This window comes from Pristiophorus japonicus, chromosome 2 (genome assembly GCF_044704955.1).
Source record: "Pristiophorus japonicus isolate sPriJap1 chromosome 2, sPriJap1.hap1, whole genome shotgun sequence".
In the NCBI taxonomy this organism is placed as follows: domain Eukaryota; kingdom Metazoa; phylum Chordata; class Chondrichthyes; family Pristiophoridae; genus Pristiophorus; species Pristiophorus japonicus.
The window spans coordinates 297,592,372-297,611,274 of NC_091978.1; the positions used below are offsets into that span (position 1 = coordinate 297,592,372).

The following is an 18,903-nucleotide window of genomic DNA, read 5'->3' on the forward strand; positions in this document are numbered from 1 at the left end:
ACCCCATCCAGCTGAATTGCTGGGAAAAAAATAAAGAAATGAAGCGCACTAACCTTTTTTTGCAGATGTTCATACTTACCGTTGAGGTTAGACCTCCCTCCATGTGGCGTTCCTTTCCCATGCTGCGGCGGACTCCTGCTCTGACTAAACTGGCAGCTCGGCGGGCAGGAGGACACTTACGCGCATTGCGTGTCAGTGGACGTCAGCGGGCAGTCCCCAGTGGTCTTCCATCCCCGCCGGCGGGAAGCCTCCACCAAACTCGCTCGGAGGGGAGACCACCCAGAAAACTCACTGGCAGCCGGCGGTAAGTCCACCAAGTTCGGCCCCATAGATTTAAAATAATTGGTAGAAGGAATAGAGGCGAGATGAGGAAACATTTCTTTACCCAGAGGGTGGTGGGAGTCTGGAACTCATTGCCTGAAAGGGTGGTAGAGGCATAAACCCTAATCACAAAAAACTGATACTACCTATGATGAGCATTTCCCACCTTTTACCGATCTTCTGTTGTAACTTTACTTCGAACCTCACCCTTTCCTGCTTGCCTGCCTATAATGTGCAACACCTCCTCTTCATGTGTGCACAGGGTTTTCAACGTTGCTGTTCCTCTCTTATTTGTAAAGAAGGTGCTTTAGCATTTGCAGAGATTGCCCACAGTAGACAAGAGTTCCCCTGACACCCAGATGCTGAGAGGGAATAGGTGATGTACGGAGATGTGAAAGCTGTCTGACTGGTAGAGGATGTTATTAGCAAGAGTGCCTAGACACATCTTAGCTACCCTTGTGAGGTAATTGAACCTCTTCTACTTCTTTGGGTGGTTAAGGTAGCACTAACTGCCTCTATCATCTCCTCCCAAACAGACTGCACTACTCTCCTATGGAGCTTCCTATTTTCAGGGCCCAACCATCTTGGTCTTCTGGCCCTAACTTCTGCAAAAAGGGCCTACAGGGAAGTGTCCAAGAATCTGGGAATGCTTCCAGCTGCTTAGACACACTTAGCTCTTAGACTGCTGTTGCTTTAGTCATTCTTGCAGAAAATGCTCCCCTTTAACTGACTGCAGCCTTTTTTTGCAGGGTGCACTGAACCATATCCCCCTCTGTCCCAGCAGTAATAAATCAATCAGGAACTGTATAACTGCTTCAAACCCATCCTGCACAGCAAATGAGGGGCCTGGAAGAACATTGCAGCGAGTTAGTGGGGAATTCACATTTATGGGTGGTATTCCTGCTCTGCTGCTAACCCACCAATGGGAGGAATATACAAGCCTTAGACTAAGGAGAAAATTTTGGTCCCCAGTGTGTGCTGAAGGAGGAGCTTTGATTGGCCTTAATGTCCTGAGGATACAGAGGAGGAAAACCTCCTCTAAGGGTTACCTACCTTAATCGATGTTCAGTGTCCCTGCTGCAAAGTACTCATGCACATAATACACTCCACACTACCTGCAAATGAAGTAGTGCCACTTGGGCGAGATATCAGAGGGTTACCAGTGCACTGCAAGAGTCGGTGCCTTCATGAGTGAGGGAGAAAAAAAGGAACAAAGTTGCACGGTCCCATAATTTATTTCTGTGTAAAGGTCTAAATAAAGAAATTTAAAGTTTTCTTCTAAAAATAATATTTATCAAATATTTTTCAAGTGGGTGAACAAAACAGTGGCTGTTTTTGTAGTGCAGAAGTGTTTCCTGGACTCCAGCTCCAGACCAATTTCACTTACTTTAATTAGCAAAGGTAAATTATCAGTCACAAAGTTAGGTTGTTCAGTTTGAAAGGAGAACAGGGACAGCTCTTGCTGAAGCTTCCTAATTATGTTAGAGTATTTTCTTTTCTTTTAAATGATTTGAAAACTGTACTGCAGAGATGTGCAATTTTCAGCATTGTAAAACCTTATTAATTCCATTTATTTTTACATTTAGTGGTACATTGTACTGAAGTTATAATCAGTACAGTACATTATATATTTAAACTGATATTTGTACAAACAGTTAATTCATTGCATTAATTGTCAAGTCTGTTTAATTAATTATTTTGTAAAGAAACAAACGTCTTCCTTTATATTTTGCAGGATTTGAGCTTATGGGAAATCCATCAGGCTACTTCACCAACTTTGAAGAGAACATACAGGTGTTTGAGTGGAAAAAAATGATCACCTTTTTGGCAAAAAGATATATAGGTAAGTACATAGAAAAAGTTTGTAATATATTTTAGCCATATTATTTCAGAGTTTCAACTGCAAATTACTTCATAATAAGTTGCAGTGATTATATCTTACAGTTACTCTCAGCAAATTATGCACCCAAAGCTGAATAAAACAATTTAATAAAATTATTTAGCAACCTTCATTTATAAAATCCATGGATTGCTAATACTGTAATACCCCCATTCTATTGAAATCAATAAATAATGCTGTAACAGTAATGACAACTATTCCTAGTTCTTCTATGCAATGGTGCTATTACCTCTTAAAATAATATTATAAGACTTCCCGTTACATGTGCTTGCTCAGGGGTGCTGTTGTAACTGGTCTCAGCTTGTTACAACAAACATAGCTAAACGACGTATCGGTCTGGGCTTTCTGGCTCTGTACGACCAGTTTTAAGGCGGATATAAGAAATTAATAGATTGTAACGAGAGTTATGGAAATCGAAACTTAAGCTAATCTGCAAGGGGCTAGAGAACTCCATTCTGTAAAGGATCTGAAGCAGTAAGATGTTTCAGTGCAACCAGGTAAGTTTAAAGTGGAGAGGAAGGTTTACAAAGAAATCACCATAGCAGAAATTTACAGACATATCACTTGAGTGAATTCAAGAGGAAATAGTGGAAGAATGGCTGCCATTCCATTTTGGGCATTTCAGCAGCATTGCCGTTGCCTGCGCTCGCTCATCATCATCATAGGCAGTCCCTTGGAATTGGGGAAGACTTGCTTCCACTCTTAAAATGAATCCTTAGGTGGCTGAACAGTCCAATACGAGACCCATAGTCCCTGTCACAGGTGGGACAGATAGTCGTTGAGGGAAAGGGTGGGTGGGACAGGTTTGCCACACACTCTTCGCAAACTTAACGTAGCCAAATTTGCTGACGATACAAAGATGTGTGAGGAGGGCACAAAAAATCTGCAAAAGGACATAGACAGGCTAAGTGAGTGGGCAAAAATTTGGCAGATGGAGTATAATGTTGGAAAGTGTGAGGTCATGCACTTTGGCAGAAAATAAATCAAAAAGCAAGTTATTATATAAATGGAGAAAGATTGCAAAGTGCCGCAGTACAGCGGGACCTGGGGCTACTTGTGCTTGGAACACAAAAGGATAGTATTCAGGTACAGCAAGTGATCAGGAAGGCCAATGGGGCTAGATTTTCCACTTCACATCGCCCATCTATGGCCCATATATGGCCCAAAACAGACCTCTTTCGCCCATTTTGAGCAAAAAGTGGAAACTAGGCCCAAAATATCGCCCGAAAAACAGGTCGCTAAGTTTCCACTTTGATCACCGAGAAGATTGCCGAAATTATAGCCCACACAAGGCCTATCCCAAGTTTCAGCACCTAGCATGCACTTTGCTGGGCCGATGTAAGGCCCAAAAGAGTGCTGAGAAATAGTTGCTTTTTCTGGGCCTAAGAGAAGGAAAATGGGCACTACGGACGCCATTTTGACTTCAGAGGAAGGGTAGAGGATTAGTTGTGAGTTATTTAGAGAGTTAGTTGTACTCAGACTATTGGGTCAGGAAATATAAATAGGTATTATTATGTTATTTTTGGTAAATATTGAATTCATAAATTAGCTTTTACATAGTGAAGTTGTTACTAAAGTACTTGTATATTAAAAGAATAAACAAGTATGGATTAACAACTGTATAGTTGATAACTAATGTAACTAATAGAGAGAAGACACACACAATTTATTGAATCAAAGATCATTTTTTTATTTTAACAAATATGAGAAAAAAATTTGATAAACTATCCCTCCAATCCCCTCCCTCCACCCCCCGCACCAACCCACCCTTCCCTCAAACAATTAACAATGAACAATTAACGAATAACAAATAACAAATAACAAAACAAGAACAAGAACAATTGAACAAGTGAACAAGTTAAAAGTTATCAAAAATTTGTGACAAAACTCCCCCCCTACCTACCTGTGGCCACATTTCCCTCCAGGTCAAGTCCCACCCCATGTTCGTACCCCACCCGCCCATTTTGGTTGACGCAGACCGACACCAAGACATCATGCAGAGTGGGACGGCAAGACTTCCTGCCGTGGTGGAGGTGACGGAGCGGAAGCAGAAGCCTGAAGCTCCACTTCCGAGTCAGGAGGAACTGTGTCCTCCATACTCGCTCGCGTGCTCGGGGTCTCGCTGCGATCAGACACGACACCTTGGGGTGCAGCACCGTGTCCAGCCAGCAATGCCAGTAGGGCATCGGTTGCGGCTGTCTGCTGCCGAATGGCCTCCAAGGTCTCCCTTGCAGTCTGTGCTTGCTCAGAAGACCAATTGAGAAGTTCGTGCAGAGCTCACTCCAGGATGCTGGAAACTGGCTCCAGTTCGCAGAGAACTGGCTCCAGTTCGCAGAGAATCCCGCGAAATCCTGGATAAGGTCACAACCAATCGCGACCATCTCCCTGCATAGGGATATTAAGCTCTCTGTCTGGCCCTCCATGGCAGGCGATTGCTCACCACTCTGACCGGACCTCCGTGGGGTCGGCGTTTGCAAAATGGCGCGCCTTGGTATTGCCACCTGCACACCGCTTGGTCCCGGTGCCTCTTCCATCTCAATCGAGACGGCCGCAGGTTGTTCCCCCCCGCCCCCACAAAATAATTCTCATCCGCCTCCTCCTGCTCCTCCTCTTGCTCCACCTCAAGTAACCTGACGGACTGCGTTGTTACGTCCTCCTCTTCCTCCATCTCTTCCTCCTGCGAACTGTTGGAGAGGTCTGCTACCTCACATTGCTCAACAAACACTTGACCTTAGAAAGAGGAATGAAATTTCTAAACAACCCATATCAATATTTCAATATCAATATCAATATTTCAATAACCCAATACTTTTCAAAAGCCCATATGCACAAGGGTTCATCAGGGTTAACATGGCCTCATTCGTAGATCAAGTCAACGTCGAAATTATTGAATTATAATTATAATGCATAACATTACATGCGTAACTAAGATATTTTTTGTATGTATTTAGTAATGTTTGACATATTGCACATTGCACAAGACTGAAGCGTGGGCTCGGCCATGCCACGGGTCGTGACCGAACGGCTTTCAGGCCCCACCAATGCCACTGCAAGCTCCTCGTATGGATTAAGAAAGTGCACCATCGCGGAGCCACCACCCGCCCTCCTTTGCTCCGCGCGGTTGATGCTTATCTTTTTCTATAAATGATAATTTAACATTGCACGGCATAAGCTAATGTACTTGATAATAAACATTGAAGACTGACAGATTTAAATGTTCAATTATTACATAACATTGTAGTGCATATGAATAATTTTAAATATTATTCCAATTACAATTTATAAATAATACATATGTATGATTTTAAATATGACTTTTAAATATGTTTTAAATATTAAAATGCAACTTACTCTGGTAGCTGCATATGAATCATTTTTAATACTATAACATTCAACTTACTATTAGGGTGAATAAATGTAATTTTTAAGTTAATGTAATTTTTAATTTAATGTAATTACTTTACATTATAAATAAATTACATTGAGGATTTTATTTGCAATTTATAAACATTAAGTAAATAATACATAATAATTTATAAACATCAAGTAAATAATACATATGTGTGATTTTTAATATGACTTTTAAATATATAATCCAACTTACTCTGGCAGCTGCCAGCAGGCTGTTCCAACTCTTGCAGCACTGGTCAGCTGTCTGCACCTCATTTGATGCCGATGTAACGACATTGGCAATCTCCAGCCAAATTCGCCGATGTGCACGGGGTGGAGGTTTCCCATGGCCAACCCGTGTCAAGTCCTCCCAGCTCGTTGAGACCACATTTACAAGGGCCTCGTTGGCCTCCTCACTAAAAGCTTTTGCCCTTTGCTTTGATGAAGATCTCCCTTTGCTTTTGCGCTTGCATTGATGATATATAAAAGATAACAGATAGCTAATAGAAAATAGATAACAGCTACTATACTAGCTATTACTAGCTATCACTTCAATCAAATTTAATAAAGAGATTTAATAGATTTGTCAAATTTTCAAAGATTTTTCCTCACTGCTTCTCTCCTCTCCTCTCTCCTTCTCTCTCTCCCACTCTCTCCGACTCTCCTTGGGCTTCTGAGCATGTGCAATGACCCATGAACTCTCCAAACGCGGAAAAAAAAATCAACCCAAAAGAAAATCCCACACATGCGCACAATAGTGTTGCTAGGGAAGCTTTTTTTTTAACTTCCATTTGACTTTCGCTTATTTTGGGCGATCGTGAGATCGCCGAAAAATCAGATCACCCATTTGACATCACCAGAGTACGGCCAAGTGGAAAATCGCGGGAAAAAAAATAGGCCTTGTGCCGCTGATCAGCACGGGCGAGACGTCCCACATCGCTGGAACAAGGCCCATTTTTTTGGGCCTTAGCCACCTAGTAGAAAGTCTAGCCCCATGGTATCTTGGCATTCAAAGGGGATGAAGTATAAAAGCAGGGAAGTCTTGCTACAGCTAAATAAGGTATCGGTGAGGCCACACCTGGAATAATGCTTGCAGTTTTGGTTTCCATATTTGCGAAAGGATGTACTTGCTTTGGAAGCAGTTCAGAGAAGGTTCACTCGGTTGATTCCGGGGATGAGGGGGTTTACTTATGAGGAAAGGTTGAGTAGGTTGGGCCTCTACTCATTGGAATTCAGAAGAATGAGAGGTTAACTTATCGAAACATATAAGATTATGAGGGAGCTTGACAAGGTGGATGCAGAGAGGATGTTTCCACTGATGGGGGAGACTAGAACTAGAGGGCATGATCTTAGAATAAGGGGCCGCCCATTTAAAACAGAGAAGAGGAGCAATTTCTTCTCTCAGAGGGTTGTTAATCTATGGAATTCGCTGCCTCAGAGAGCTGTGGAAACTGGGACATTGAATAAATTTAAGACAGAGATCGACAGTTTCTTAAACGATAAGGGGATAAGGGGTTATGTGGACCGGGTAGGAAAGTGGAGCTGAGTGCATGATCAGATTAGCCATGATCTTATTAAATGGCGGAGCAGGCACGTGGGGCCGTATGGCCTACTCCTGTTCCTATTTCTTATGTTCTTATGTTCTTTCCGCTGCCTGCGCTTGATTTCTGCATGCTCTCGGCGATGAGACTTGAGGTGCTCAGCACCTTCCCGAATGCACTTCCTCCACTGGTCTTTGACCAGTGATACGTCCTTACTACACAGTATAAATGCACACGAGGCCCATGCTTGAGAGAAGGTCAGTCTGTGACCTGTCCTTTATTCCTTAGCACTCAAGTGATGAAGGTGGGTGGAGCTTCCCCTTTTATCCCTGAAGGTCCAGGTTAGGAGTGTCTCCCACCTAGTGGTCATTGTTCTCACGGTGTACAACTTAGGTCAGTTTATACATGGGTTACAATGCTGGTTGAATACATGACATCACCTCCCCCCCAAAGTCTTATTGGGATCACAGGTTGAGTCTCTCTGGTGGTTTACGCTCCCTTGTAGAGCGCCTGAGTTGGGGCTCCAGTTGTTGGGCGCTGGCCTGAGTGTCTGCTGTTTGCAGTGCCTCAGGCCTGTCTGAACTGCCCACAGTGAGTGGGCTCTCCTCCCTTTGGTTCCGATGTTCGGTCACCTGTGGTGGAGTGAACTCTATATCGTGTTCTTCCTCTGCTTCTTCTATGGGGTTGCTGAACCTCCTTTTTGTTTGATCCACGTGTTTGCGGCAGATTTGTCCATTGGTAAGTTTAACTACCAGAATCCTATTTCCCTCTTTGGCAACCACAGTGCCTGCGAGCCATTTGGGCCCTGCAGCGTAGTTGAGGACAAAAACAGGATCATTTACATCAATACATCGCGCCCTTGCATTCCTGTCATGGTAGTGATATTGTGACTGGCGCCTGCTCTCGACAATTTCTTTCATGGTGGGGTGTATAAGGGATAGTCGGGTTTTGAGCGTCCTTTTCATTAGTAGCTCTGCGGGTGGAACCCCTGTGAGCGAGTGTGGTCGGGATCTATAGGCCAACAGGAGGCGTGGTAAGCGGGTTTGTAGGGAACCCCCTTGGAATCTGAGCATCCCCTGTTTGATTATCTGCACTGCTCGTTCTGCCTGGCCGTTTGAGGCCGGCTTGAACGGTGCCGTTCTAACATGGTTAATTCCATTGCCTGCCATGAAGTCCTGGAATTCAGTGCTTGTGAAGCACGGGCCATTGTCGCTGACCAAGATGTCCGGTAGACCGTGGGTGTCGAACATTGCCCGTAGACTTTCTACTGTGGCAGAGGATGTGCTTGAATTTAAAATGTCACACTCGATCCATTTGGAGTAGGCGTCTACTTCAACCAAAAACATTTTCCCCATGAAAGGACCTGCGTAGTCCACATGGATGCGTGACCAAGGCTTGGCGGGCCAGGGCCAGGGGCTAAGGGGGGCTTCCCTGGGCGCATGGCCCAGCTGGGCACACGTGTTGCACCTGCGAACACAAAGTTCCAGATCTGCGTCTATCCCTGGCCACCAAACGTGTGACCTGGCAATTGCCTTCATCGTGACAATGCCCAGGTGCCCATTGTGGAGTTCTCTGATGAACACCTCTCTGCCCATCTGGGGCATGACTACGCGGTTTCCCCACAGTAGGCAATCGGCCAGAATCGAGAGTTCATCCTTGTGCCTGTGAAATGGTTTAAATTTCTCAGGGCATGCCCTGTACGTGGCTGCCCAGTCCCCATTCAGGACACATTTCTTGACTAGAGACAATAGAGGGTCTCTGTTTGTCCAGACTTTAATCTGACGGGCTGTCACGGGTGAGCCTTCGCTTCCGAAAGCTTCAACAGCCATGACCATCTCAGCACCATGCTCGGTAGCCCCCTCAGTGGTGGCTCGTGGGAGCCTGCTGAGTGCATTGGCGCAGTTTTCGGTGCCCGGTCTGTGCCGAATTGTGTAGTCATAGGCGGCTAACGTGAGTGCCCACCTCTGTATGCGGGCCGATGCGTTTGCATTTATGGCCTTGTTGTCGGCCAAAAGGGACGTGAGGGGTTTGTGATCTGTCTCCAGCTCAAATTTCCTACCAAACAGGTACTGGTGCATTTTCTTTACCGCATATACACATGCGAGCGCCTCCTTTTCTACCATCCCGTAGCCCCTTTCTGCCTGAGACAGACTCCTAGAGGCATAAGCTACCGGCTGTAACTGACCCTTGGCATTGACATGCTGCAACACACACCCGACACTATAGGACGACGCATCGCACGTTAACACAAGTTTCTTACATGGGTCATATAGCGTTAACAGATTGTTGGAACATAACAAATTGCGTGCTCTAGTAAAAGCCCTTTCCTGGCTGTCCCCCCAGACCCATTCGCGACCTTTGCGTAGGAGCACGTGTAGCGGATCTAGCAGCGTGCTCAATTTGGGAAGAAAGTTACCAAAATAGTTCAGGAGCCCCAGGAACGAACGCAGCTCCGTCGTGTTGTGGGGTCTGGGTGCTCTCTGGATCGCTTCCGTCTTGGATGCAGTAGGGCTGATCCCGTCTGCTGCTACCCTCATCCCCAGGAATTCTACCTCTGGAGCCATGAAGACGCACTTCGCCTTTTTCAGTCGCAGACCTACCCGGTCCAGTCTGCGTAGCACCTCCTCCAGGTTGTGAAGGTGTTCTTCAGTATCGTAACCCGTAATGAGGATGTTGTCTTGAAAAACCACCGTCCCTGGAATCGACTTGAGGAGGCTTTCCATATTTCGTTGGAAGATCGCGGCAGCCGAGCGAATCCCGAACGGCCATCTGTTGTACTCAAACAACCCCTTGTGTGTCGTGATGGTGGTCAGCTTCTTCGACTCACTCGCCAGCTCCTGGGTCATGTAAGCTGAGGACAGGTCCAATTTTGAAAAAAGTTTGCCACTAGATAGCGTCGCAAAGAGGTCCTCCGCTCTCGGTAGCGGGTACTGGTCTTGGAGTGACACCCGATTGATGGTGGCCTTGTAATCGGCACATATCCTGACCGACCCATCCGCCTTGAGCACCGGCACAATCGGGCTCGCCCAGTCACTGAATTCGGCTGGCGAGATGATGCCTTCCCTCAACAGGCGGTCCAATTCGCCTTCTATCTCTTCCCGCATCACGTACGGCACCGCTCTGGCCTTGTGGTGTACTGGTCTGGCGTCCGGGTTTATGTGAATCACTACCTTGGCCCCCATGAAAGTGCCAATGCCGGGTTGAAATAATGAGTCCAGGACCTGTGAGCATGATCCTCGCTCCACAGAGGAAATTGAATTGACATCGCCCCATTTCCAGTTCATGACAGCAAGCCAACTCCTCCCCAGTAGTGTGGGACCGTCCCCTGGGACAATCCAGAGTGGCAACGTGTTCTCCGAGGGTCACGACTATCGTGGCGCTGCCTAGCACCGGAATGATCTGCTTTGTGTAAGTCCGTAGCTGTGCGTCAATCGGCGATAATTTTGGCCTCCTGGCCTTGGACACCCACAACTTTTCGAACTGTTTGATACCCATCAGGGACTGGCAGGCACCCGTGTCTAACTCCATTGATACTGGGATGCCATTGAGGAGCACTTTCATCATTATCGGTGGCGTCCTGGTGTATGAACTGTATACGTGCTCCACATGAACTCGCTGAACTTCAGCTTCCAGCGATTTGCCCCGTGTCTATTTCTGCAGGTATTTTTCTCATCTCTGCAAACTCCGACTGAATGTATGCCTCCACACCTCCAGCATGAGTTGCGGTTTGAAACAAAAGGTCCCTTGCCAGTCGATCGTCCCTGACTGCCCCTGTTATTGTCCTTGAGTGCACCATTAACAGGTGTTGATGGCCCCATTTCTGGCCGCATTGTCCCTTGCAATGGTGTGAATCGCTGTTCAGCTTGCCATTGTCTCTGTCGAACTCCCCCTCTGGGTTCGATTACATGTTGGGGCATGCCTGACTGCCCTTGTCTGCCTGGAGAACTGTGTGCTGCTTTAACAATGTTGAATCTCTGTCCCAACCATTCCTTAACACAGTACCTCTCGTCTGTTCTGCTAGTGGCCATGCTCGCGTGGTTTAAATCCCAGTTTCTTGTCGCCATTGATACGTCCTTACTACACAGTATAAATGCACACGAGGCCCATGCTTGAGAGAAGGTCAGTCTGTGACCTGTCCTTTACTCCTTAGCACTCAAGTGATGAAGGTGGGTGGAGCTTCCCCTTTTATCCCTGAAGGTCCAGGTTAGGAGTGTCTCCCACCTAGTGGTCAGTGTTCTCACGGTGTACAACTTAGGTCAGTTTATACATGGGTTACAATGCTGGTTGAATACATGACAGCCAGGGACTCCCAGGTGTCAGTGGGGATGTTGCACTTTACCAGGGAGGCTTTGAGGGTGTCCTTGTAACGTTTCCTCTGTCCACCTTTGGCTCGTTTGCTGTGAAGGAGTTCCGAGTAGAGCGCTTGCTTTGGGAGTCTCGTGTCTGGCATGTGGACAAGGTGGCCTGCCCAGTGGAGCTGATCGAGTGTGGTCAGTGCTTCAATGCTGGGGATGTTGGCCTGGTCGAGGACGCTAATGTTGGTGCGTCTGCGCTCGCTACAAATATGATAATAATCAGATCGTGACGTCAAGCTGCGTCAACACTGAATTGACACACGACCTGCTTTTTTGGACGTCGCCACTCCTTTTACTGCCCTCTCCAAAGCATGCACAGCTGTGTGGTCAGCTGTACAGTGGACCCCTCTCCACCAGCACATCTTAAACACGCAACTTTAATGTAACATGTAACTTTGCTGGTTTCTTTACGTTTTAGTGGCTTGGTGTAAGGCATTTCAAAAGTTGTTAAGAGAGTGCAGGGAGTTCTGCTGGACATTGGGCTGCAGCATGATATAGAAATAGTCAGAGGCAGCAAAGCGGACAAGTTGCTTGCAGAGGGAGGAGGAGGAAGTGGAAGGAATGAGGCAACCCAGACAGCCGCTTTCTGGCCAGGGCATCAGGGATTGAATCATCCACCTGCGGTCCCTGTGAATACAACCCCAATTATCCTTTCAACATTTGGCCCACACCTTACCTTCCCAGACCTTAAACATTCACTCCCTCCACTACTGGCGCATTGTGGCTGCAGTGTGGACAAGATGCATTGCAGCAACTCGCCAAGGCTTCTTTGACAGCCCCTCCCAAACCTGTGATCTCTGCCATCCAGAAGGAAAAGGGCAGTAGGCACATGGAAACAGCATCACCTCCAAGTTCCCCTCAAGGTTACACCATCCTGACTTGGAAATAAATCGCCATTCTTTCATCGTCGCTGAGTCAAAATCCTGGAACTCCCTCCCTGACAACATGTGGAAATACCTTCACCTTACGGATTGCAACAGTTCAAGAAGTTGGCTCACCACTCAAGGGCAATTAGAGATAGACAATAAATGCTGGTCTTGCCAGCGACACCCACATCCCCTGAATGAATAAAAAAATCTATGGCTTTGAGCCAATGGGGTAGATTGTTATATGATGAAAGTGCCATGACAGCCTCTTCGGCATCGGGCATTTGTGTGCAGTATAAGGAGATTGATAACACACATTAATGTAATGAAAGCCTTTCCTGTATGTGAAATTGATTAGGTCGGGTTGCGGGAGTTTTCATATAAGACTTAATGAAATGTTTTTGATTGTTCCTTGCACCTGCCAGCCTGTATTGGTTCCATTGTAAAGGAAATGACGTGCATGGCCCACCTGAATAGAATAACAGTAACCTAATTTATACAGTACTGAACCACTGCCTGACTAAAGTTGCTACGGTTGCCAACTGCTGCCTGGAAGAATCAAGCTGCAAAGAAATTCAAGGCAGTGGTGATTTTGACTGGTACAGATAATGCTATTCTCCTGATGGACTCCCGGGTTTCAGCCAGCAGTTGACATATAGGGGCCGAAATTCAGGGTGCCGATAAAGCCCGTTACCGTCGGAATGCGGAAGCCATGCGGCGGAATCCAATGGCCGCCGATTTCTGGTCGAATGGCTGCCGCCAACCAAATTCAGCACGGTGGGGGTTTCTGGCGGTCCCCACTTCCGCACCGCCACTGCCGAGCGGCTGTGAGTGAGTCATCAGTGCGCGCTCCGCCGGGACCCCCCACCTCCGTCGCAATTCACGCCGAAAAATCTGACAGCTTTTTCTGTTGGTGCACCTTGCATTCTGTCTGTGAGCCATAGCTGCGTGGCAGCCATGAAAGGCAAGGGCTCACTGCCACGGCCGCCATTTTATTTATTTTGCCAGCCGACTTCCATGTCGGCCAGCTTATTGCACCCCCGAGTTCAGCCGGGCCGCCAACAGACAGTCTAGCACCCGCTCTTGGGTGTCAGGCCACTTGCCCAGCCGAATCCCTCCCTGGTGGCCCAGTGGCCGATCCTAAATAAGGTGTGGCCTCACCAATACCTTATATAGCTGTAGCAAGACTTAACTGCTTTTATTCCCTTTGCAATAAAAGCCAAGATACCATTGGCCTTCTTTATCACCTCCTTACTATCCTTTTGTGTTTCATGCACAAGTACCCCAGGTCCCGCTGTACTGCGGCACTTTGCAATCTTTCTCCATTTAAATAATAACTTGCTCTTTGATTCTTTCTGCCAAAGTGCATGACCTCACACTTTTCAACATTATACTCCATCTGACAAATTTTTGCCCACTCACTTAGCCTGTCTATGTCATTTTGCAGATTTTTTCTGTCCTCCTCACACATTGCTTTTCCTCCCATCTTTGTATCGTCAGCAAACTTGGCTACGTTACACTCAGTCCCTTCTTCCAAGTCGTTAATATAGATTGTAAATAGTTGGGGTCCCAGCACTGATCCCTGCGGCACCCCATTAGTTACTGATTGCCAACTAGAGATTGACCCATTTATCCCGACTCTCTGTGTTCTCTGTTAGTTAGCCAATCCTCTATCCATGCTAATATATCGTACCCCAACCCCGTGAACATTTATCTTGTGCAGTAACCTTTTATGTGGCACCTTGTCAAATGCCTTCTGGAAGTCCAAATACACCACATTCATTGATTCCCCTTTATCCACCCTGTTGGTTACATCCTCAAAGAACTCCAGCAAATTTGTCAAACATGACTTCCCCTTCATAAATCCATGCTGACTCTGCCTGACCAAATTTTGCTTTTCCAAATGTCCTGCTACTGCTGCATTCATAATGGACTCCAACATTTTCCCAACCACAGATGTTAGGCTAACTGGTCTATAGTTTCCTGCTTTTTGTCTGCCTCCATTTTTAAATAGGGCGTTACATTTGCAGTTTTCCAAGGGGAGAGCGTGGTGACGCAAATGCGCAATGATGTCATCACCGCTTCGCTGCTGACTGAAAACGCCTGAGAATCCATTCCACCTCCACTTCCGCCCCTCAACATCACTTACCACCGCACTTCCGCCCCCATTATGACCGACTTCCTGGCCACTTCAAAAAAAAAGGACCAAGAGCTGAATATTGATCAAGAGTCGACCTCGTTGTACCCAGCAGTGAAAACACTTAAAAAATGGTAAGTGTGCCAAGTTTCTGGCAGGCCTGAATTTCGGCCCCATAGTCTCAAGGGGCAAAAAAAGGCTTATGGAGCAGTTAAGTGCAGAAAAAATAATTAAGACCTCTGTGGCCGAAATTGCCCACCGCCCGAAACGAGGCACACCTACCGCTTTTTGTCGTTGCGGCAGCCATTAGAGGGAAATTCAGCATTTTTGCTCAAAAAAAGGAGCGGAGTGGTATTGGTGGTATGAATGGGCTGTTTGCAGCGCTGTGGGTGCAGAGTGACCGATTGGGCTGCGAAATTCAGCTGTTGCCGATTTGCTCAAAATGATTTGCTCCCTGGCATTTTTAAAGGGCAGGTTTTGCAGCTAGGCCCTGAGCACTGAGTTTGTCTCTGTTGCTTGCCAAGGAATGGCTAATGCCAGAAGTCTAAGGAGGGCCAACCGCTTTTCTGATGTGGAACTTAAAACCCTGGTCCAAACCCTGTGGAGGGAAGGAGGTGCGTCCTGTATCCAGACACAGGCAGGTCCACTCGTCTTTGTGAATGCATGGAGAGAGATCACTGTGGAGGTGTCAGGGACCTCCATTCATGACCGCACCACCACCCAATGTTGCAAAAGGCTGAACGACATCAGTCAACTGATGAAAGTGAGTACATGTTCCCTCAACTCCTCATCTGCGAGCCTCTCCTTCACCTCTTATTTCCCACCTTCACTACATCGTCACTGAAGCACCATTTGATTGTTGAGGCATATATACTTAAGTGTGCATACTCGCAATGACGGCTCCCTTTCATGTGAGACTTACACCTGCATGCGATGGACCCACACTTGCACTCATTGCCGAGGCCTCATGACACTGCTACTCAGCAAGCCTTCTTTGCTTTGCAGGCCAAGGTATCTCACAACCGTTTGGAGCAACAGAGGACTGGTGGGGGCGAGGCCGATATCCAGTAGCTGACTGATATTGAAGAAAGGGTGCAGCGGCTAGTGGGCCCACATGTTGCCTTCCCTGTGGCCACCGGTCGTGTGGATTCCGCTGGGAGCAGCATGGGTAAGTGAAGGCCTTCCTTTAATGCCATCTCTCCCTGAAAGTCCAAGCACCTACCAGGCAATTGCTTATGATTGTATGCAAGTTGCTTGCTGCTTGCTGCAATGCCCTACCTCACCCCTTGTGACATTTATGATTGCAGATGAGACCCTGAGTGTGAGCTACAGCGAGACTGAGACCCTTGAGGCGACTGGGAGCCAGAATCAGGAGGACCCCTTTGAGATGAGTGAGAGCAATAGTCAGAAGGACACCCTTGAGGCAATTGGGAGCCATTGTCAGGATGAGCCCCTTGAGCGCATTGCAGATATTGCCAGCATGTCTGATGAGGGCGATGAAGAGGGGGACAGTGCTGCCAGCACCACGTCCCTGCTTCCTACACTCGCACGCGCCAGCTCAGATACTGGGAGCATGCGGTCGGGACAGTTATACTTAGCAGAGGGTTCTGCACTGGGTGATGCACTCGGGCCTAGCGGGCTGCAGCATGGTCAAGGGCAAAGGCAACCTCGGGTGCCATCTCTTCGGGGGGTTAGTTCGCACGCGAGTTCTGCTGCAGAGGATTCAGACAAACCCATTGATGTTGGGGCTTATAAGAACATAGAAAATAGGAGCAGGAGTAGGCCATTTGGTCCCTCGTGCCTGCTCCGCCATTCAATAAGATCATGGCTGATCTGATTCTGGCCTCAACTCCACTTCCCTGCCTGCTCCCTTATCCTTCAAAAATCTGTCTATCTCCACCTTAAATTTATTCAGTATTATGAAAGAAGGGTGGAGGCCATGCATTTGCTGATGTTGGGGGCAATGGCAAGGGTGCCCGAGAGCCTGAGGTGAGGAGCATGGAGGAGTCTGCCTCCCGCATTGTGGACAGCTCTGCACACACCCAGCATTGCCAGTGTGCAGACGATGGTGGACTCCCAGAGTGACCGTGCGGATTCCGCTGTGATGTCGCATGTTGTGGGCCATGTGGCAGCTGCCATTACAGCACAGACACAAGGGAACGAATATCTGAGTGCTGGTCTGGACAGGATGGCTGCTGCCCTGGAAGCTCAGAATGCTCTCATGCACTCTGGGCAACAGGTCACCAAGCGTCTTGCTGCTGTAATCTCTGGTGGCATTGAGATTGTGTCTGCTCTCATGCAGTCTCAGTTGGATGTCATGTGAGATCTGATTGCTGCCATCATGACTGGGTCCATCGGGGACCTTCCGGTTTCGCCCCACCTACCAACCTGTACTCCAGCAGATTGGTGGGGATGGTGAGGTGGTGCCCTGGGGGTGTTGCGCTGGCTTCTCGGACCAGGATCCTGATGTGGTCTCTCAGGATCACAGCAGTCCTGAGCCGAGACTTGCCACTCCGCCATTGCTGCCAAGCATAGAATCGCCCCAGCCAATTCCAACTGAAGGCACCGAGGAGGATGCGGCCCAGTTGCACCCGGCTTGTCTAGGGCCAGAGCTGGTCGAGGGCGTCCTAGAACGACATCTGTAGCTTCTACACCTGAAACACAGCAGCCTTCCCAGAGACACTGTGGCATAGTTCGAGAATAGGTATGCGTAAGAGGGGTTATAAGAAAATGCACAATGCTGAGAATTGATTATGTGTATGTTTTGTGGATTCATTATTTGTGGTTGAATAAATCTTTATTTTAGCTTTGATTATTTGTGCAGGTCTCTCATTTCACTGAGTGATTCAAGTGTGAAAGGGCTCATTGGGTTGGCCATGGAGATGCAAAGATGAAGGGTAAAGTGCGCATGAACTCAGCGGAAACGAGTAGCAATGAGAACATTTAGGACTTCCCTTGCAGGATCTGGATGACGATGCCGCCTCCTGCATGGCCGGACACCTGCATCCTGGTCCTCCTCCTGTGCCTCCTCCTCCTCCTGCTGGGCATCGTGCTCCTGTGCCTCCTCCTCCTGGTCTTCCTCCTCACCTTGTCCTCCAATGGTTGTGCCCTCATGATTGCCAGGTTGTGAAGCATGCCGCGCACGACCACGAATAGGGACACCCGCTCAGGCGAGTACTGCAACACTCCTCCTGAGCGAACCAGGCAACGGAACCTCTGCTTAAGGATTCCGATAGTCTGTTCAATGATGCACCTGGTGGCTGAATGTGAGCCATTGTAGGATTGCTGCGCTGTAGTCCTGGGGTGGCGAAGGGGAATCAGCAGCCAAGTGCAGAGTGGGTAGCCCTTGTCTCCAAGGAGTCAGCCACAATCTTGGTTTGGCCCAGCAAAGATACCTTGCATAGGATGAAAGCATCGTGGCTGCTGCCAGGATACCGGGCATCAAATGCCATGATTTTGCGGTTGTGATCACACACAAGCTGGACATTGAGGGAGTGGAATCCCTTGCGGTTTCTGAAGATCTCGGGATTGTTCTGCTGCGCCCTCAATGCCACGTGGGTGCAGCCTATGGCGCCCTAAACCCTGCGGAAGTCCGCAATCCTCACGAATCTGATCTGTCACTCCGCCTGCTTCTCCCTGCTCATAGGGAAGGATATGTATTCCTTCCTCTTCTTATACCTCATGGATGGAGCTATGTGCGGTGAACTGGGAGATACTGCGCAGGAGGGCAGGAAAAAGATTGGGAGAGCTATAGTGGTAGGGGATTCTATTGTAAAGGGAATTGATAGGCATTTCTGCAGCCACAATCGAGACTCCAGGATGGTATGTTGCCTCTCTGGTGCAAGGGTCAAGGATGTCTTGGAACAGCTGCAGGGAATTCTGGAGGGGGAGGGTGAACAGCCAGTTGTCGTGGTGCATATAGGTACCAACGGTATAGGTAAAAAGCGGGATGAGGTCCTACAAGCTGAATTTAGGGAACTAGGAGTTAAATTAAAAAGTAGGACCTCAAAGGTGGCTTGAGGAATGGTGCAAGAGGGAGGGATTCAAATTCCTGGGACATTGGAACCGGTTCTGGGGGAGGTGGGACCAGTACAAACTGGACAGTCTGTATCTGGGCAGGACTGGAACCAATGTCCTTGGTGAAGTGTTTGCTAGTGCTGTTGGGGAGGATTTAAACTAATAGGGCAGGGGGATGGGAACCTGTGCAGGGAGACAGAGGGGTCAGAAACAAAAGGTATAAAGGAGAAAAGTAAAAGTGGAGGGCAGAAAAATCAAAGGCAAAAATCAAAAAGGACCACATTACAACATAATTCTAAAAGGACAAAGAGTGTTAAAAAAAGAAGCCTGAAGGCTCTGTGTCTCAATGCGAGGAACATGCATAATAAGGTGGAGG

At 47.7% G+C, this 18,903-nt stretch overlaps 1 protein-coding gene across 3 annotated transcripts in view; it reads left to right on the forward strand.

The window, feature by feature from the left end:
- idua (alpha-L-iduronidase) overlaps positions 1 to 18,903 on the forward strand; it is a 538,596-nt gene that overhangs the window by 268,939 nt on the left and 250,754 nt on the right. For all 3 annotated transcript variants that reach the window (XM_070871632.1, XM_070871633.1, XM_070871634.1), the window contains one exon: positions 2,057 to 2,164. In XM_070871632.1, the coding sequence (XP_070727733.1) occupies positions 2,057 to 2,164 (108 nt within the window). The remainder of the gene's footprint in view (positions 1 to 2,056; positions 2,165 to 18,903) is intronic.